The sequence below is a fragment of the Serinus canaria genome, chromosome 24, assembly GCF_022539315.1.
Source record: "Serinus canaria isolate serCan28SL12 chromosome 24, serCan2020, whole genome shotgun sequence".
Classification (NCBI taxonomy): domain Eukaryota; kingdom Metazoa; phylum Chordata; class Aves; order Passeriformes; family Fringillidae; genus Serinus; species Serinus canaria.
The window spans coordinates 3,388,665-3,408,882 of record NC_066337.1 but is presented as its reverse complement, the minus strand read 5'-3'; the positions used below and the strand labels follow the sequence as shown (position 1 = coordinate 3,408,882).

The 20,218-nt window shown below is 49.6% G+C and overlaps 1 protein-coding gene across 1 annotated transcript in view; it reads right to left on the bottom strand.

The window, feature by feature from the left end:
- Positions 1-6,127: 6,127 nt before the first annotated feature.
- Positions 6,128-20,218, bottom strand: part of JAM3 (junctional adhesion molecule 3) — a 33,865-nt gene continuing 19,774 nt past the window's right edge. Inside the window, exons 2-9 of the mRNA XM_050983503.1 lie at positions 14,399-14,464; positions 13,504-13,617; positions 12,534-12,686; positions 11,422-11,618; positions 11,055-11,154; positions 10,599-10,728; positions 9,248-9,302; positions 6,128-8,629 (exon numbers count right to left, since the gene is read on the bottom strand). Coding sequence (XP_050839460.1) covers positions 8,594-8,629; positions 9,248-9,302; positions 10,599-10,728; positions 11,055-11,154; positions 11,422-11,618; positions 12,534-12,686; positions 13,504-13,617; positions 14,399-14,464 — 851 coding nt within the window. The 3' untranslated portion in view covers positions 6,128-8,593. The remainder of the gene's footprint in view (positions 8,630-9,247; positions 9,303-10,598; positions 10,729-11,054; positions 11,155-11,421; positions 11,619-12,533; positions 12,687-13,503; positions 13,618-14,398; positions 14,465-20,218) is intronic.

Sequence of the window (20,218 nt, the reverse complement as noted above, 5' to 3'; positions counted from 1 at the left end):
GCCAAGCCTGAAGTTCCCTCCAGCCAGGACGGCTTGTGAGGCTGGAATTTAGAGTGTGGTGTGCCCGTCACACTCAGCACCGGGGTTTGCGAGCTGGGTGGGAAGACCCTGAGGTCCTGGGAGGAAGAGAGGAGAGAGATCGATAGGTGTGTTTGCAATTCGCTGGGATGTTAGCTTACTTCTGTGGACACTTGAGTGTGGCACAGCAGCGTGCCTTGCCCTCTGCTGTGTCCACAGGCTACCCACAGTATGTTGATTTTTAATTTTTTTTTTATATTCCAGGGACCATCAGAGTTGACGTTTGGTGCCTGGGGTCAGTTACATCAGCCTGATGCACCACAGCCCCGGTTCAGTCCAGGCGAAGTACCAATCCCTGGCAGTCTTAGTGGAAGGGGAGGGGAAGGAATAACACCCCCAAAGACCACACTCCTGATGGCCTTTGTTAAAACCTGACAATATAATGTAATATGTTTGCCGTGAAGAAAGCGAGGCTGAGGATGGGCCAGGGGATAACGTCGTTTGACATCACCAGAGAAACCGTGAGTGCACACGGGCGGGCAAACTGCCAGGGAGGGAGAGAGGAGAGGGCTGGAACACAGGTGGAGAGAGAGAGAGGGGTTGGGAACAGTCAGTTTATATATAGAGAGAGAGGGTCTGAACGGCAGGGAGAGAGAGAGGGGCTGGGACATGTGAGAGAAGAATATGGCTGGAACATGGAGAGAGAGATAGAGGTGTCGGGAACAAGGCAGGGAGAGAGAGAAGTGGGTTTTTTGTACCTCAGAAACAAAGGCAGGGAGAGAGAAGGGGGGTTGGAACAATCAGTGGCTACGAGCTAGGCTGGTTCTTTCCCTCATTCGGGGGAGAGAGGAGGTGCTGTAACAGCATGGAGAAGATGAGTTTGGAACAGGCCAGGTACATCGGATAGCGTTAGGCTTGACCCTTCGGAAAGAGAGAGATATATAGAGTGTAGGGTTTTCTTTTAACTTTCTATATAATCTACTATCTTATAAGAGGAGGGGGGGGCTCTTTGAACAATTCATAATATTTTTCTTTTTTCTCTACTCTCTCTCTTTTTTTTTTTCACTTTTTGTTTGGTTTTCCTTTTTTTTTCTTGCCCCATTCTCATTTCGCTCTCTCTCTTTTGTGGGGGCTTGCCCATGCCTTGCTCATAGATCGATTTTCTTTGCCCCTTCCTTTCCTGCTCGCTCTCCTCTCGTCTACGTTAGTGGTCTTTACGCATTCCTAATTCTCTATCTCTCTCTTTCTTTCCCATTCAGGGCTATAGAGATAGGGACTTGGAACAAACAGGCAGGGATAGTAGCATTTTCTTTAACCGGCTTTATCTATATCTAAGTTTTCTTGAACAAAGTCATATCTAATCTATGTTTCAGTTAAACCTTGCAGGGGAAGAGAGAGGGGTCTGAACAGCCAAGAGAGAGAGAGGGGCTTTAAAGCAGTCAGGTATATAGATAGCTAGTTGGTTGCTTTAACAAGGCAGAGAGAGAGGGGGCCTGGTAACAGGCAAGGGAGATATAGAGGAGAGTTGGCTGGACCAACGCAGAAGATATAGATATAGATTGTGTCTGTGAACATGCATGTTATGATATATAAAGGAAAAAAAAAGTAAAAAAAAAATGGTCTGGAACCAGGCAGATATATAGATAGAGATGGTTGCTGCTTTCTGTTCACGCAGAGAGAGGAGAGAGAGAGGGGCTGGAAACTTCATTATGGTAAAGTCTCCAGTTGTCTCGACTCTCTCTTTTTTTCTTCCCCCTTCCCTTTTTCCCTTCTATCTCTCTCTCTCAGTTCTTATACCCTTCTTTTTTCCTCCTCTCTCTGTCTTTTTTCTTTCCCCTTCCTCTATGCTCATGATAGCGATTTTGGCTGGCACCCGTCCGATTCTCTCTCTCTCTCCTCCGCTCGTTTTTTATCCTCTCTTCTCTCTCTCTTTCCTCTTGTCTTCTCTCTCCTCTTTCTCTTCTGCATTCCCGCACGGCTCCCTCTTTTCCTCTTTCTTTTCCCCCTCCTTCGCGCTTTGTTTTCCCCCCCCTTCGCCTTCAACCCTCACCCCATTTTGTGCCTTTAAAGTCCTTTGGAGAGACGAGAGTGTGTTGTCCCACCTTCCGTGATTACTTGGCTTGCTTTCCCCTCCTCTTTTCTAGGGCTGGAGCCAGGCACTGCATGCCGAGGAGAGATGGGCTGAGCGCTACCACCTTCAGGTATCTGGTCTTGAAAACCACGCAGGAGAGAGGAAGAGTGGCTGGGAGCAGCCACTGCAGGCCTAGAGGAGCTGCGCTTCAAGATTTGTTGGTGGGGGTCTGGGCAAAAGCCACTGCAGGCAGAGAGAAAACCCCCAGGGGGCTGGGGGCCGCCCCTGCCTGTAACAATGAGGCTGGCAAGTGCTGGAAATGCCGGGCTGGTTTTGTGCTTCCTTCCTGCACCATCCAGCCTGCGCGCCCGGGTGGATGTGGATTCCTCCCCATGCCCTTAGATCATCCACCAGGGACCCCTGCGGAGTCCCAAGCTCATAGTCAACCCCCCGAGGTTGCATACCACTCGTTACCTGCCCAGAGTGGCTGCAAAGAACCACCAGGCTTCCTGGAACGTCCCCTGCCCTCTGGGAAATAGAAATGGCTGTGATGATGACACATCCTGCATTGTGTGCTCTGAGCTGGCTTTCCCCAGACCTGTCCCCTGGAGATTGGGCCAAAGCAGCCGCATGAGGCTCAGGGATGGGCTTGGCCGAGTGCTGCCTCTTCACAGAGCTCACTGCAGGGCTCCGAGCGGCCAGGGTGAACAGGAGGGTGGCTTTTCACTCTCAGAAAAGGATGTAGGTTAAATTGTCCATTTGGAAAAGAGAGAAGGGCATAACGTCCTCCACAAGCTTGGCAATAAATGCGTTTAGCACAGCTGCCGGGCAGTGAGGGGCTGGGTTTGACGTCACCCAAGCCCTCATTGTCCATCTGGGTATATAAGAGAGTTCGCTTTTAAGTTTGAAATAAAGGGCGAAACAGCTTGTCCCTACGCTCTGCCTACCACCACCCAAATCGTGGTAATGGCACGCTACAACATACACCGCGTATGTGTGTGGGTCACCATTCCTGTGTGTGGCATGAACAGCCTTAATGGTCCCTTTGTATATGGGAATATTCTCCGATCTTGGAACTGGGTTATTTCCAGCTATTATCATTGATGAAAATAACGGTGGCGAATTTATCCACCCACATTAGCGGGGGGGGTCTCCCCCCTTTTCTTCGCTGACAGAGAATGATTTTTTTCCCCTTTAAGATTTCCTAACAAGCTTCTCATTCTCTCTCCACACATCTTGGGGCCCTCAGCTCATAATGTTGGGCCTCAGCAGCTTTTAAATAGAGGCTTTGAACTTGACGGCAAGCAGTTATTAGTGACTCAGACAAGGGGGAAGGTGCCTTGTTTATCATAATATCTGGGTAAGTCTGCCCCTTCCTCAGTCTCTCTGCTGTGCCACGTGCACCTAAATGTCGGCAGTTTTTCTATTGTTCACATTTATCACAGAGCCAATGCCTAATTTCATTGGAACTTGGAGCTGGATCTGTTCTATTCCTGCTGGTTTGTCTACCTCAGACACCATCCCCCGGTCCGGAGACAGGATTTTGCATGCAGGATTGGAAACAGAGGCACTTTGCTTCCTGCACTGGAAACCAACATTTGCCTCCACTTTCACCCGACTCTCTTTTGAAAGCAAGTACCCTTCAAGGTTTTGAAAGGGTTAAACTTTATTCCCAATAAAGTCAAGAACAGAGGGGTGTGGGATGGGCTTGGGCTGAAGCTATGGCCAACCCTTTATTTCTTTTCCTTCGTCCTCCTGCCTTCAGCGATTATTTAACCACTCGGAGGGTAAACTGTGGGATCATTTTGATTTCCCCCCTGCTTTTTTTTTGTCCTCGACAGTATCTGAAGATGAGCCCCTTGAGTTTTTATCTGTCTTCTCTCCAGAGACGAACCAGAACAAATGTCCAGAATAAAAAACTGATAAACATCCTGGACTTTGTCACTCATCCCATGTGAGTGCTCTGACAGGAGAGACTTTCCCTATTCATCGTCATGAAGGGAAAACAGGAGCTTCCCAGAATTGTGGCTGTTTGAAACCCCACCAAGCCCCCAACAAAAAACCCCTACAAGAATGCTTTATAGCTTGGGTATTTATTAAACATTCTTGGGCAAAGTTAAAGTAAATTAGTACAAACCTGAAATATTATCACATTTCAAAAAAAACAAACCATTTTTTTTACCCCAAAACAAATGAATTCCCTCCATCATCTCCATTGCTGGTTGGGGGTGGGATCCTCTCACCAGCCTTTCTCTCGTTAGAGATGCCACTGTGCAGTTTTATAACTGGAAAAATAAAAAAGAAGGTTGGATTCCTCTCTGCTGGTTTTCACACAACGAAGGGCTTGCCTTTGGTGGGCTGCAGTTGGTGCTCCCCTAGCGAACCACCCTGTCCAACCTTCCTCCTCTCTGTGGGTCCTTTAATGGGTGGTCAGGTGCCCCTGAAAGCATAGCACCGATGAGCAGTGGATCCCAGAGGTGCAAAGGAATGTCAGAACAGTTATAGGCTCAATCAGCACTGTGTTTCTGGGATGAAGGGCTGCACAGAACCACCAGGCTCCTGGAACTGCCCCTGCCCTCTGGGATTAGAAATGGCTGTGAATGCACATCCTGCCTTGTGTGCTCTGAGCTGGCTTTCCCCAGACCTGTCCTGGAGATGGGCAAAGCCTGCAGAGCTCAGGGATGGGTTGCGAGTGCTGCTCTTCACAGAGCTCACTGCAGGGCTCAGAGCTGCAGGGTGACAGGAGGGTGGCTTTTCACTCTCAGGATGTGTAATTTGTCCATTTGGAAAAGTAAGGGCATAACGTCTCCACAAGCTTGGCAATAAATGCGTTTATCACAGCTTGCAGGGCAGTGAGTGGCTGGGTTTACTCACCCAATCCCTCATTGTCCCTCTTGGTTATATAATAGAGTTGCTTTAATTTGAAAAAAGGTGAAACAGCTTGTCACTGCCACACCCCTAAATCTGGTAATTGCACGCTACATCACCTCTTATTTGTTGTGCAAACTCCTGTGTGTATGAACAGCCTTAATGTTCTTTTTATATGGAATATTTCCATTCTTGAACTGTGTTATTTCCAGCTATTAGCATTTGATGAAAATAAATGGTTGCAGAATTAATTCCACCCACAGCGTCTCCCCTTTTCTTCAGCTGACAGAGAAATGATTTTTTTCCCCTGTAGATTTCTACAGCTTCTCAGTCTCTTCTACATCATCTTGGGCCCTCAGCTCAATTAATGTTGGGCCAGCAGCTTTTAAATAGAGGCTTTGACTTGACTGCAAGCAGGGTATGAGTGACTCAGACAAGGTGGGAAGGTGCCTTGTTTATCATAAATATCCTGGGTAAGTCTGACCCTTCCTCAGTCTCTCTGATGGCCACGTGCACCTCACTGCAGTTTTTCTATTGTTCACTTTTATCACAGAGCTCATGGCCTAGATTTCATTGGAACTTGGAGCTGGGATCTGTTCTATTCCTGCTGGTTTGTCTAACTCAGACACCAGCCCCAGGCACGGAGCAGGATTTGCTGCAGGAGTGGAAACAGAGGCACTTTGCTCCTGCACTGGAATCCCAACATTTGCCTCCACTTTCCCTACTCTCTTTTGAAGATCAGAGTACCCTTCAAGTGAGGTTAAACTTTATTCCCAAAATCAAAGTCAGAGAACAGAGGATGTGTGGGATGGCTTTGGCTGAAGCTATGGCCAAACCATTTATTTCTGTGCCTTCTCTCCTGCCTTCAGCTATTATTTAACCACTCTGAAGGGTAAACTGTGGGATCATTTATTTCCTGCTTTTTGTTTTGTCCTCGAGCAGTATCTGAGATGAGCCCCGTGAGTTTTTATCTGTCTTCTCCAGAGAAGAACCAGGAACAAATGTCCAAGAATAAACTGATAAACAGCCCTGGACTTTGTCACCTCCATCCACTGTGAGTGCTCTGACAGGAGAGACTTTCCCTTATTTCACTGAATTGAAAACAGGAGCTTCCCATGATTTGGCTGTTTGAAAACCACCACCAAGCCCAAACAAAAACCCCTACAAGAATGCTTTATAGCTTGGTATTTATGTAAAACATTCTTGGCAAAGTTAAAGGTAATACATTAGTACAAACCTGAATATTATTCACAATGATACAATGAATTCCATCCATCAGCTCTCATGAGCTGGGTGGGGGGATCCTCTCCCCCTTTCTCTCGTTAGAGATGCCACTGTGCATTTTAGAACTGGAAAAATAAAATATGAAGTTTGGATTCCTAGCTCTGCTGGTTTGTCACACGAAGGCTGCCTTTGGTGGGGCTGCAGATTGTGCTCCCAGAGCTACCCTGGTCCAAACCTTTCCTCTCTGTCCTTTATTGCAGGTGCCCTGAAAGCAGCACAGAGGAGCAGTGGATGCCCAGAGGGTGCAAAGGAATGTCAGAACAGTTAGAGGCAGCAATCAGCACTGGGTGGCTTGGATGAAGGGCTGGCATTAGAAGGTAACCAGGGAGAAGCTGCAGAACAGCAGTGGTGATGTGTGAGTTACACAGAGAACACCTGCCTGGGGCTGCCCCATCCTGCTCTCTGCTTCCCCTGGCAAAGGGACAAGTGGCAAAGCTTTGTTTGGGTGGAACAAATGCAGCAATGGCATGTCCAGCGAGGGCTCTAGGAGACAAAGCAGAGTAGAGCAGAACACGAAAAAATAACACTGACAGTCCAAATTGTCAAGTATCCAAAATACTGTATACAGGAAAAGTTAAGACAACTCAATTCATATTGGAAATACAAGAACACTAAATTCTGCTACATTAAAAAACTTCCTAAACCACAGCACAGTCCTAGTGTTGCATCCACATCTTGCAGCCTGGTCTCACCCAATGCTGTTCAACACTATCAACAATGGATATTTTGGGAAACACGTTCCCCAGCATTCTCTCTAAAGCCAAGAGAACCAAATTTGGTTGATTTTGCTTTTTTTTTTTTCCTTTACCATCTAGAGAAAAATTTCAGCTGTCACTGTAAAAGTGCTTTTGTGTTGAGCTTTTGCTTTCCCAACCCCAGAAACAGTGGCCTTGGCCATGTGGTGTAACCCTGCCAAGCTGCTGTAGCTGTCACACTGTGTTAGTGCTTTAGGGAACTTGCAGAGGGGCAGCAAGCACTGAAGTCACTCTGTCACCTCTTTGGAACTGAATCCAAAAGCCATCCTGGCTATTTCTTGCAACGACAAAAACAAAGTGTTGGTCACCGGCAAGAATTATTTTTTTTTTTTCATATAAAAAAGTTGATAGCTCCTGCCATAAATTTACAAAAACTATCCCTGAGTGACTCTGTTCTGTGTCTGGTAAGACCTCTTGTGACAAGGAAATGGCTGAAGCTGGCTGAAGAGGAAAGAGATGCTGTTCCACCTGCAGCTTTTTGTTACACTTTGCACTAATACTGATATGCTCTGACAGTGCCACACTATAGCAATGTGTGAGCCCCTCTCCTGTAGCTTCAACAGTAAAAAAATAGCTCCCTTACTCAAACACTGCTGGCATCACGTATTTACACTTTTAAATAGAAATGTTACCTTTTCTGAAGTAATCAAAATAGATCTTTGCAAAAAATTTAGAAGGTGGGGTTTTACAAAATAAACGGAGAAGGTAAAAAAAGCTGGAGGATCTCTCAGTACCTTTTATGGCAATCTTAGCCCAGGAAATTATTTGGCTTTAATTTTCCTGAAAGGGATGTCTTAGCACTGCTTCTTTGCCTCCCCTGTAAGCCTCTTTCCCCACGGAAGGACGCAGGAGCCAAGCCTGCTTTGTGCAGATTAGAACCAGGGGTTACCTGGGTGCAGGAGCCCTGCCAGGCAGGGAGCAGAGGCAGTGCCCTGCCCTGGGGGTCCTGTGAAATAGAACAGCATTTGGGGATGCTTACAGAAGGGCTGAGGGCATTAGTGGTGCTTTCACTGTCACTGGTGGCTGGGCACAGACCCCCCTGGGCACCTGAGCTGTCAGAGCCAAGCACAAGACAATCACAGATGTGGAAAAGTCACCAGCCAGGCCTGGGCAATCAGCAGTTGGGAGGAAATCCCCCAGATCTCACTCTTTGAAGTCCATCTACTGCTGTATCAGCACCTTTTTTTTGTCTACTGGTAACACGTTACTGCTCCTGTCTGCTACAGGCTGACCTAATGCTGTGCCCCCGCTGGGTTTGCACATTGTGGCTGTGTCCCTGCAGCACAAGGAGAAGGCAATTCCACAAACTTCACACAGCCCAGTCTCTTGGGAAGGACTGAAACCTTTCCTCAGTCCAAGGACAGGTTTGGGTGATCCTGTTGGTATCTCCAGAGGCAGGGGAGACCAAGTTGGGCAGTGAGGAGTTACTTTAAACTTTGGCAAAGAAAAAAAAGATACACAGATAGCTAGCTGTCGAGTTCTTGTGTGTTCCAAACTCTTCCAAGCGCACTTAATTAATCTTTTGCTCTTGCTTTGAGTTCCTGGAGGAGGTATTTTCACACTTGCTTTTGCTGGTTTGCAATTTCCTTTTGGCGTCTTAGATGACAAATGAAGACTTGTGTCTGAAGTCACCCTGCAACGAAACAGTTTGGGATGTGGGGAGGATCCAGCAGCTTTCCAGGCAGCTCTGTGTTCCTGCTGCCCCCAAAAGGTGGATCCAAGCTGTGTAACCATGAGGATCCTGCCCAGGCAGCTCCCATCTCCCACTGGGAAGGAGAGGGAGGCACCGGTCCCACTGGCCAGGTGCTCCTCCCCTCGTGGTCCTCACACAGCAAGGCGTGGCAGGGACTTTCTCATTCCCTCTCTGATATCCCTGCTAATGGGAGAGGCTTTTTCTGCTCTTAAGCTCAGTGATCTACTCAAATCCCAAAATGCAAACTCTCTCGTAAAAGCATCACGTCCTGCCCACTTAATCCAATGAAACTCATCCTCAGGGGGGTCAGGCCACGAGATAACTCAGAGCAGAGCTGCCTCTGATAGCTCCTGGCACCAGTCACTTCAGGCAACTTCAACTGTTCATCATTTCTAAGGAAATGACTCAGCCCTCACCCTTCTGTTTTCCCTCTGTTCCCCAGCCCTGCTCGGAGTGGAGCCCACTCTCCCCAAGTCTGTGGGCCCTCCCAGCACCTCGTCCTCTGCCCACCCTCTTCCTCTCCTGCCAGGGATGGAAATGCAAAGCATTTCTTGTTACCTCATCATCTGTCCGGATATAGTTAACGCCATCAGGCTTTGCTGGAGTCTTGTAGCTGAAAGAAAGGGAAAAAATCTCATTTCTGGGACAGGAAGACTGCAGGGTTTTGGAGGGGAGGTGCTGGGAAAGATGGAAATGAGGAGGAGCTGAGTGAGAAGCAAGCAGAGAGACATCCAGTGTGTTTTTCAAATGAGAGGACTGCATTTATTCCATCATTTACCATGACTGGGATTTTGTCTAAATTCCCCTTCAGCACAGGGTGAAAACATTGCTGTGTGTCTCCCTAAAACTCTGCAAAGAGATAAACTGATTCTTTCCTGGGCTTTCCTGCTTTGGTGTCTGTCACTGCCTTTCTGTGCCTCCTGCTCTGCTTCCTGTGGCAATTATAAAGTTCATTTTAATCCTTCACTGCCAGAAGCCTTCAGCATTTTTCTTAGTTACAAGGAAGCACCACTTGTTTGCAATCCCACAGGAACTCAGGATTTATACAAGACTGTCAAGTCCAGTGTGTGCCAACCCTCAGCTGCATTTAAATGGCATATTTAGAGGTTTTTTTTCTGAAAAACAAATGAAACCAATGAGAAAAACAAGACAGGGCTTGTGCTGAAAAGCAACATTTAGCACAGAACAAATCTATCTGGTGAGAATCTTGGCTTTGCATACATTATCTCCTCTCCAGACTCTGTAAGGACATCGAGGCTTGTCTCTGATGCTAATGCTGTTGTTTTTAACATTTTCATGTGCGCTCCAGAGCGGCTGTTTTTCATCCCAAATTTAGGTCCTCACAACTAGTGAGACTTTCTGTGGAGAGCCTGCTCTGCTGCATCCATTCCCTATGCATGTCCTGATGCTTCAGACTAATCAGGCAGCGAGCTGAGATCATTAAACCACAGCCCTCATTCTGCCAAGAGCACAGGAGCTGCTGGACAAACACCTGCAGGCATTTAATTGTGCTGGGCCCCCTTTCCATGCAAAGGATGAGGGTGGATATCAGAGCACAGCTCTCATCCAAACTGTCCCTTAGGAAAAGGCCATCCATTCCTGGAAGTGTCCAAGGCCAGGCTGGATGGAGCTCTGAGCAGCCTGCTCTAGTGAAAAATGTCCCTCTCTGTGGCTGGATGGTCTTTAAGGTCCCAATTCACTCTGGGATTCTGTGAGGATTCCATGAAATAAACCTGGATGCTGCAGGGTTTTAACAGCAGGGCATTGGATGCCTCAGGACTGGCTTGGCCTGAGGACTTTGGTGGGGAATTAGGCACTGAAATTCCTTTTAGCCACTAATTTTTGGCACCCTTCAGACTCCTCCACACTATCTGAGGGTGCAGGGAGTTGTCCAAGAAGCCCAGCTTACCTTTCCCCACTCTCTTTGCCATTTGCAAAGTATCCCCTTCTGTAGGCACAGCAGATCCCAAGAGTGATGAGCACCAGGACTGCAAGGACCACCAGGACTCCCCCGATTATCCCACCAATATTGAGGTCATCTGCCAAAGAGAGACACCAGCTCAGTGTTTCTTCAGGGCAGCAGCCACCTTCCAGCTTCACACACACCAAAATGCCATCTCTCAAGTCTTTTAAGCAATAATTCACAGGGAACTAGTGAGTCCCTGACTTCAAGATTAAATCTGTTCACAATCTGATGTTCCCCTGCATTTTCAGATTATTTTTATATCCTTATGTTTGGGGCTATGAGAAAGCAGGGAAGACTTAAGGCTGTAGGATGTCCCCCCTTATTCCTGATGGTGATGGCAATTTATTTATGGTGATAAACCAGCCAGCATTGATGAAAACTGTACAGAGAGCCACTCACAGACTTCCATCTCCTGCTCCTCACACTTGGCAAAGCCAGCCTCGTTTGTTGCTATGCAGGAGTAACGACCTGTGTCACCTTTGTGCACTGCATGGAAAACCTGGGCAGGGAAAAGGGACAAAGGGAAGGGATGTGACATGAGAAACAAGGCACTGTGAGGGTGTAAAAACCTGTATAAAAATGCATCTCTGCTGAGATCTTCTCCCATCAATCCTCCCTCTCCCAGCTCGCCCAGACCCTGGCACACCTCACCCTCTTCAAATCATTCATTCCTTGAAAGCCAAGCAATGTTTCTCTAAATTTACAAGCAGCCCTAAAGATAAGCTGTCCAGCCAAACAAGTCTTGATCAGGTGTGTCAGGCATTACCAGAGTGCCTGTGGCAGGGTTCAGGGTGTAGGAGGAGTTGTGGGGCTTGGCTTTGCTGTCGGCTGACAGCGGTTCGCTGTTGCGGTACCAGCTGTAGGTGGACTTGGGGAAACCTTCATTCTCATGGCAGTGAAGAGAGGCTGACTTGCCAACAGGGACAGCCTTAGGCACAGAGCATCTGGGAGTCATGGGTTTCACTGTGGGGAGACACAAACCAGTGAGTGGCACTAAAATTCTCTTTCGTAGGCAAAACCATCCAAACTTCCCATTTTTCCCAGCTGGTTTTAAACCTCCCAGAGTGGCACTGTTTGGAGATGCCCACAGCCCTTTGTGTTCCCCTTGCAGAGGCTGTGGGTTTGTGTCCTGGATTGCCAAGCAAATAGTATTTTATTTATATTATTCTATTCTATTCTATTCTATTCTATTCTATTCTATTCTATTCTATTCTATTCTATTCTATTCTATTCTGTTATTCTATTGTATTCTAAATAGAATGGTATTCTGTTTGCCATCTGCATGGCAGTTGTCTTCTGTTCAGTGAGCACTTTCCTTCTTTCTTCCACACCCACTCCTCCCTCCAGGCAGACCCCTGCTGATCAGAGGCCATTGGATGTCCCTGCAGGGCTGATAGGAACTGCAGCATCCCACCGGGAGATGTGAGCCCAGGGGGAGGAGCCAGGCATTCCTACCTGGATATAATCTGAGATTCTGGAACACCAGCACGGCTTCTGCACTGGATTTCCCAGAGGAGCAGCAGCTGCCTCTTCCCCTGGATCTCCAGAGGCAGAGTGCACCCTTCTCCAGGATCCCTGCTCCAGCAGAACCAGCCCTGGCACTGCAGGAGGGCTGAGCCACAATTCCAGTGGCACTGCTGCCAGCCCCCTGACCCACAGGGTGTCAGGCTGTGCTCTGGCTCTGGCAGTGTTGTTTATTTTATCCTTTTATTTCCTTCCCTATTACAGAACTGTTATTCCTGCTCCCATACTTTTTGCCTGCCTTAATTTCAAATTTATAAAATTCAGAGGGAGGGGGTTTACATTTTTTCCATTTCAGGGGAGGCTCCTGCCTTCCTCAGCAGGCACCTGTCTGTTCAAGCCAAGCCAGTCTGGTACCTTGCACTGTGAGCTGGATGTTGATCTCGTCGATGGTTTTGGTGTCGGAGGGCGCGGCCACCTCGCAGCGGTACGTGGCCGTGTCCATCCTCGTGGTGTTCTTGATCACCAGGGACGTCCTGCTCAGGATCTCTGCCCGAGTCACAAAGTCTCCTGACACACAGGAAAGAGAGGGGAAACAGCAGGGGAATCAAGACTCATGACTCAGGACTGAAAACCAGACTCGTTTTGGGTGTGTAAATGGAGTGTTTGATCTCAGACTCTTTTCCAGAGTCAAAGGAACTCCATGCTTGAAAATCCCAAAGGAAACCAAAGCTGCCAACCATGTAAGAGGATGAACCAGGAAGCATCACTCCAAACCTCAAAAAATGTGGCAAAATTGAACTTCCCAAACAGCCTCAGGCCTTGCCTCCTTTGGAAGATTCATTTGGACGTGGCTCTCGGTCCCATCTGAAGTGCAGGAGTAATTCCAGATGGAGCCAAGCCCTCCTGGCACTGGAGTTCTGCTGTCCAGCCAGAGAGGCTGCTTCTAATGCTCCCAGGATGCTGCAAATCCCTGTGCAGCCTCAGCAGAGAGCACTGGCACACAGATCCCTGCTGGGGTGCAGGAAGAGCCCTCAGGTGTTCTATGGAAAGCCTGGGGGGGTCAGTGCCTGCTCCTGAGATCTCAGACACCCAGTGACCATGGACCTACAGAAGGGAAGCAGCATCACTCCTTTCTTACCCAAAAAATACCTCCTAGGCAGGATCTCACTCCAGCTCCCTGTGGCTCCCTACTGTGAGCTGTCAGTAATGAGGCAGGAAGGAAAAAACATCCTGCTCCCTCTCCATCCTGCACTTCAATTGTTCCAGAAGAAAGCAGCCAGCCAGCCAGAGCTCCTGCCTTTCACAGGCTTGTTTGTTCCCCATTGTGCTGTTTCTGAAATCTGGAAAGCTGCTTTGGAAATCTGAGAACAAGGAGTCTTCATACCCTGCATTTTGTTGTCAAAAAACACATAAGAGGTTTCTCCATCTCGGATTTTCTTCCACTCGATTCTGGGATCTGGCGTCACGGTGGATTTAATGATGCAGGACAGCTCCACACCTAGCAGGAGAAATGGAGGCAATCCAGATTAATAGGAAGCAGCTGTGTTTTTGCTCTGCCCTGAGCACTCTCACTCAGTGTTTTATTAGGAGATGCTGCCCACAAAGCAGAGCCTTCCCTTTCATCTGCCTCACAAACAGAAACGCTGCTGGGTTCCAGGAGCTATTGGAAGATGGATTTTGGCCAGCAAAAATAATAGTCCAACAGATATCAGCTATGGAGAGAAATGAACACCCTGTTCTCTGCAGGCTGGGGCTCGTGGCAAACAAAACCTTTAGTCAGAGTGAGCCCTCAGCCCTGTCCTGCTGCTGAGCAGAGCCACACCATGAGCCAGGGGAGCAGCATCTCCCTGGGCAGAGCCTGGGGATGGGCTGGCACAGCAGCTCCTGGGGATAAACCCAGCCAAGCCTGTCCCCTTTGCAGCTGGCCCTGGCATCCCATCTCCCCTGCAGAAGTGGGCACCCCAGCAGGGTGAGAGGAGCCTTCCCAGTGTCCCAGGCACGTCTGTAGGAGGGCCAAGAGAAAACAGAAATTTCTCTCTCTGTGTATTAATTGCATTATTTTGCTTCTCTTGGGACCCGGTTCAAAAAAGCACTTAGGCAGAGACTTTGCAATGCCAGTGGCTCGCAGAGGACCTCAATAAACCATTTAAAACAGGGAGATACAGACACATTCTCAGGCACTCCTCTGAATTCTGGCTCTCGTAGTCCTGAGGAACCAGTGAGCAATAAGCCAAATTTTCCTGCATTGTTTGGCCTGATGCAGCACAGGCAGCACTCACTTTGGAATTCCTGCACCACGGGCTTGGTGTTGCTGGATGTCAGCTCCACAGCCAAGAGTCTGCAGCCTGGAAAAACAAACAGAAGGTAATAAGAAATAGCACAGCTCATAAGTCACCCAGCCAGGAACAGGCTGCCTGCTGAGAAATCATCCTGGCCAGCTCTGAGCAGTGACTTCCCCAGACAAAACCTCTTCCTGCCTACCAGCACAGCTCCAGCAGGACTGAGTTTATTTAGGAGTTGTGGTGTAAATACAGGAAAATATAATTGTTGGAAGTAGCAATTAAAGAGGAGGATTAACATAATGGCACAAAGGCAGTGCCAGCACGAGCCATTTCCTTGTGTTTATTTAGATGGGAAAGGAACTGTGCTAATGCAGGAGTGAAAGTTTTGTTTTGAAAATGAACTTGATGGTCAGAAGACAGGAAGCAGACCAGTCCCCAGAGATCTGGTCAGTTCCTGGGAGATGGAATGGGCCAGGCCTGGCCTCAAGCAAATGCTGATTACATTGGCAAATTCTGCAAGTGTGGTAATGTAAAATGTGAGGCAGTAAATCACAAGAGGACTGTGAATCAGGAGAAAACAGCTCAGCTCTTTGGGTTGAGCCCCAGCCAGACCCACACTGGGGAGGAAGCTCAGCCACGGAACGCTGTGAGGCTCCTTACAACACAAACCTGCTTATTCCCTTCCTCTGAGCTCCAAAGTGTTCCCAGTTAATCCAGTCAGCTTCCCTCTTCTGCATGTTCCTTTAGTTTGAAAAATCTGTCCCTTCTGCTGTGCTCTCCACCAGAGCAGGCATCAGCAGCAGTCACGCCCTGCTGGATGCCAAATTCACCAACAACTCTCCAGAGGGAGAGGGAAACAAGCAGGGATTTCCCTGGAAGAGGAGAGTGAGGCAGACAGGATATTCTGGAGCTGGGTGTTCTGGTTCTCCAGGCACACCGTGGTGTCACCAAACCAGGCTCCAAAGCCCCTCCAGGAGGTTCCATGCTACAATCAGTGCCAAAATATTCATCTGCAGGGCCTGGTGTGGTCACCTGAGCAGCTCTGCCGTGACAAATCCCATCAGAAGTTTGTGGGAATCTGAGGGAGATGCCCACTGATCAAACAGCAGCTTAAAAATGATGGAAAACACTGCCTCAGGGACATGGGATGTGGCTGAAGGTTTGGTTCAAAAAGCCATAACAATCATGGATAGAAGGCAGCTGAAGGGAGATGTGGAGAAAGAAATGCTCTCCAGCATCATGACCCATCTGGAAATTCCTGTGCTGGCTTTCAGGGGAGAAAGCTTTTGGGCAGAGATTGACAGGGCAGGGACAACATCCCTCTGGTGGAGTGGCAAGGCAGCAGCCTGAGAAACACCCAAGAGCTGCAAAGTCACTCCCACTGAAAGCCTGAGGGCCTTCAACACCTAAAACCCTTCCAGAAATGTTGAAATGTTCCCTGCTGGTTCCTGCCCCTCATTTGCTGACACTTTCCTGGTACCCCAAAGACCACCAGGGAGAGCTGGAGTTTGGCAGGGTTTAGAAAGCTGCCTTTGTGTCCAAAGTCATTGTTTCTCACACAAAAGCCACCAGTGATGCTAACTAATAGCTGGCCCAGCCAAAACTGCTCCTAGCAGGACTTTTCCACCCTTCCCCCTTCTGCACTGGAGAGGGTCATGCAGCCTTTGGGAGGAATCCAGTACTGAACTGAGCTGGCAGAGCTCTGCTCTTTGGTTCTCCCCAGGCAGGAGCTGGTCTAAGCAGTAATTTCTGCCAGTCTGTTCTGAAGCAGAGTCCATTCTCATAAGAGCTGCTGCTTCCAGAGCTACCCCCTGAAAGCAGGGCATTGTGCCAGGCAATGCCAATGCTTTCCCTGCCTCTGTTCATCATGGAATCATGGATTGATTAGGGTTGGAAGGGACCTTAAAGAACCCCCAGTCCCACCCCTGCCATGGCCAGGGACACCTTCCACTATCCCAGGTTGCTCCAGCCTGGCCTTGGGCACTGCCAGGGATGCAGGGGCAGCCACAGCTTCTCTGGGCCCCCTGTGCCAGGCCTGCCCACCCTGCCAGGAGGAATTTGTCCTAAAATCCAATCTGTTCTGTCAGCTGGAATCCATTCCCCCTTGTCCTGACACCACGTGCTCTTGTAAAAAAGCCCCCTGATCCTCCAGGGGTTCTGTGTGGGGCTCCCACCCTCAGGAGCATGAACAGATTCCAGTGACCCCAGCAAACCCCAGAGCATGGGAAGCTGCTAATCCCCCACAGACAAGGCACAGTTTTGGGACAATCCTTTTGGAATCTTCAGACATGTGTCCAACAACAGTGAAACACAGCATTGGAGTGCCTCTGCTGTGAGATTGCTGCTTCTGGAACCAAGAACTGAACTGAGAGCCCAGTCCTGAGCACTCAGCTGATCTGAGGGGATGCTGGCTGGCCTCCTGCTCTGGACCAGTTTTAGTTTTGTCACAGATTCTTGCTTGCACAATATCTTTTTCTGGAAAAATGCTGTCCCATCAAACAGACATGGCACCAGTCCTACATCTGCTGTAGTTAGAAAATCTGTTCAGCTGAAGGTGGGGACAACAAACCACGGAGCTGTGCAGCTCTGAGGGAGTTATGGCTCTGGAAATATTCACTCCAGGACAGTGGGACTCCATCAGACTCCAGCCTCATCTCACTTCTCAGAAACTGCTCACAGCAGGCTTTTTCTCACCCACTAAACACAAGAGATTCAGGTCTATCCCTCAGGCACAAAGCAGGATGACAACAAATTTTAGACAGAAGCTGAGTCCTTGGAGACTGTGTGAGAGGCTCTGACATTATTACACGTATTGACCGTGGGCAGACATCAATGTGGCTGCTTAAATCACTGCTAAGGCAGATTTATTCCCCTCTCTGTGGCAGAATACTGCAAGTAGCATGTTCTAAATTAAAAGAAGGTGACAGCAAAGCAAAACAAAAACCTGAGCTGACCATACAGACTGTACAGCAAGAGAGGAATGCCCTTCTAGAACCCTGCTCTGCTGGCAAGAGTTGTTTGTTTGTTTTGTTTCGTGTTAAACCATCATGAGTGCTTATTAATCTTCTAAAAGGCGTTCCTTTAGGCTCCTTCCAGCGCAGCACAAACAAGCAGCAAAGGGTTTGTGTTATGTAAATCTCACTTCAAAGGCCCCAGCACCAGGGTTTGGAGAACAGCTGGAATTGCATTCCCTGTCCATGTGTGCCACAGCACAGGCTCCCACCACAGCCATATGTGCCACATCCCTGAATCCCCACCAGATCCATATGTGCTGCAGCTCCCAGTTCTTACCAGGTCTCCATAGGCTACAAAATCCCAAATCCCACCAGATCTGTATCTTCTACCCCTCTGAGTACCTACCAGCTCTCTGTGTGCTGCAGACTCAGCCAGACATATGCTTGAATCCCAAATGTCATCAGTTCTCCAAAATAGAATCCAGGACAAGCCACTGAAGTCTATAGCATATTCTTAAGGCACTTTTTTTTTTTTTTCCAGCTAAAGAGATCCAGCCCATGCTTGTTACTGTGACTCATGGTATCTGAATCATTTTAAAATGCTATACTGAAGAAAAAAAAAGCAGCTTTATAGGCTACTTTGTGTTAAATCTCCTCTTTCTACTGTTCAAAGCCAAGCCTGACCTTCCATCTCCTTCCATCCCAATGTCTGCTTGAAAGCTCTAGGCTGAAATTTGAAGAGGAGGTGAGGTATTGTGTTATAGGGAAAGTGAGAGGATGACCAGGAGAGAGTTTGGGAGAAGTTGCTGGCAGCATCCTGTGCTGCAGCCTCGCTCGATGTTATCTGATACAGTAATTTTAGTTAATGCACTGTCAGGCACAGGCAGTACAAAACCACGCAGCTGCATTTAAACACCTGCCCACCAAAGCAACAAAAATATTCCTTGCTCGAGGTGTCCATCATCACTAAGCCCTTGCTGGATTTGCAATTCGCAGCGTGCCTAAGCCATGTGGGAATGCTGTGATAAACCACACGCCTTGTTAAGCACCTCTGCCTTCTGGGTGGGTACTTGGGGCAGCAGGAGTGAGGGATACGTTGTGGGGTGTTAAAACATGTTAGCTGAACCCTCTGCATGTCAGCAGCCTCAGGGCTGCCGGTCTGGAGGTGCCCCTGGAGCATCCATCCATCCCTCCATCCCCCATCCATCCATCCATCCATCCATCCATCCATCCATCCATCCATCCATCCATCCATCCATCCATCAGCCAGCCAGCCAGCCAGCAGCCACCAGCAGCCAGCCAGCCAGCCAGCCAGCCAGCCGCAGCCAGCCAGCCAGCAGCCAGCCAGCCAGCCAGCCAGCAGCCAGCCAGCCGCAGCCACAGCCAGCCAGCCAGCCAGCAGCCAGCCCGCCAGCCAGCAGCCAGCCAGCCCGCCAGCAGCCATGCCAGCCAGCCAGCCTCCAGCAGCCAGCAGCCAGCCAGCCAGCCAGCCAGCCAGCCAGCCAGCCAGCAGCCAGCCAGCAGCCAGCCAGCCCGCCAGCAGCCAGCCAGCCAGCCAGCCCGCCAGCCAGCCAGCCAGCCAGCCAGCCCAGCCAGCCAGCCAGCCAGCAGCCAGCCAGCCAGCCAGCCAGCGCCAGCCAGCCAGCCAGCCAGCCAGCCAGCAGCCAGCCAGCCAGCCAGCCAGCCAGCAGCCAGCCAGCAGCCAGCCCGGCAGCCAGCCAGCCAGCAGCCAGCCAGCAGCCAGCCCGCCAGCCAGCAGCCAGCCAGCCAGCCAGCAGCCAGCCAGCAGCAGCCAGCCAGCCAGCAGCCAGCCAGCCAGCCAGCCAGCCAGCCAGCCAGCCAGCCAGCAGCCAGCATCCATCCAGCCCTCCATCATCCATCCATCCATCCATCCCTCCATCCATCCATCCATCCATCCCTCCATCATCCATCATCCATCATCCATCCATCCATCCATCCATCCATCCATCCATCCATCCATCCATCCATCCATCCATCCATCCATCCTCGGTGCTGGGAGCAGAGGTGACAAGGACAGCGCAGCCCAGGCACAGAGCAGCCCAGGGGAGCTGGGCAGGGCAGCCAGGCTGACCCCAGGGCTGGCCCTGCCTCTCCAGGGGGGTGTCCAGCAGGGAGGAAGTGCCTGGGAAATGGGTGGGAAGCCTCCAGAGGAAGGGCAGAGGCAGCCATGCAGAGCTGGGCTGGGTGAGACACGAGAGGGGAGGCTGTGTTCCTGCCCTCAGCTTATTGTGAGGAAATCACCATAAGCCCCTTCAGGAGCCTCTGACCATCTGCCTGGAAATATCCATCCTTTTGTCTCCCAGTGCTGCAGGCTCTTTATCCCCCCTCTTCTCTATTCCCAGCGCGTCTCCTTGCAATTCCACAATCAGACTTGTGCCAGGTGGTGCAGGACAGACAACACAGCGTGGCACAGCAATGAGACACCACAGTGCCTTAGGCGCTGTTTGGTGAAGTTTTTTGGGCTTTCTTTGTCCAAGTGTCTTTGTGTGGAACTTCAGGAACAGCAACTGTACTTGTGACAGATAAAGACCGGATTTGTAAAGGGTGAATAAATGTTTTGTAGCACTCAGTCTCAAATTCCAGTCCTTTCCTCCAGCCCAAGGAGCTGGTGCTGAGGTTGCTCTGGCCCCTCAGTGTCAGGCTGAAAGCCCCGTGGGGCTGACAGGAGGGAGCAGGCAGGTGATGGCCGTGTTTGCCCAGTGACCCGAGCGAGCCACGTGCCTTTTTTATTCCATTTCTCCATGGCACCTCCCTGAGCTCAGCCTTGACACCGGGGTGGGCTGCCCTGCTGGAGAACAATGTCAATGTGCAGCCAGAGATTAGTGAACAAAAGCTTAGGAGT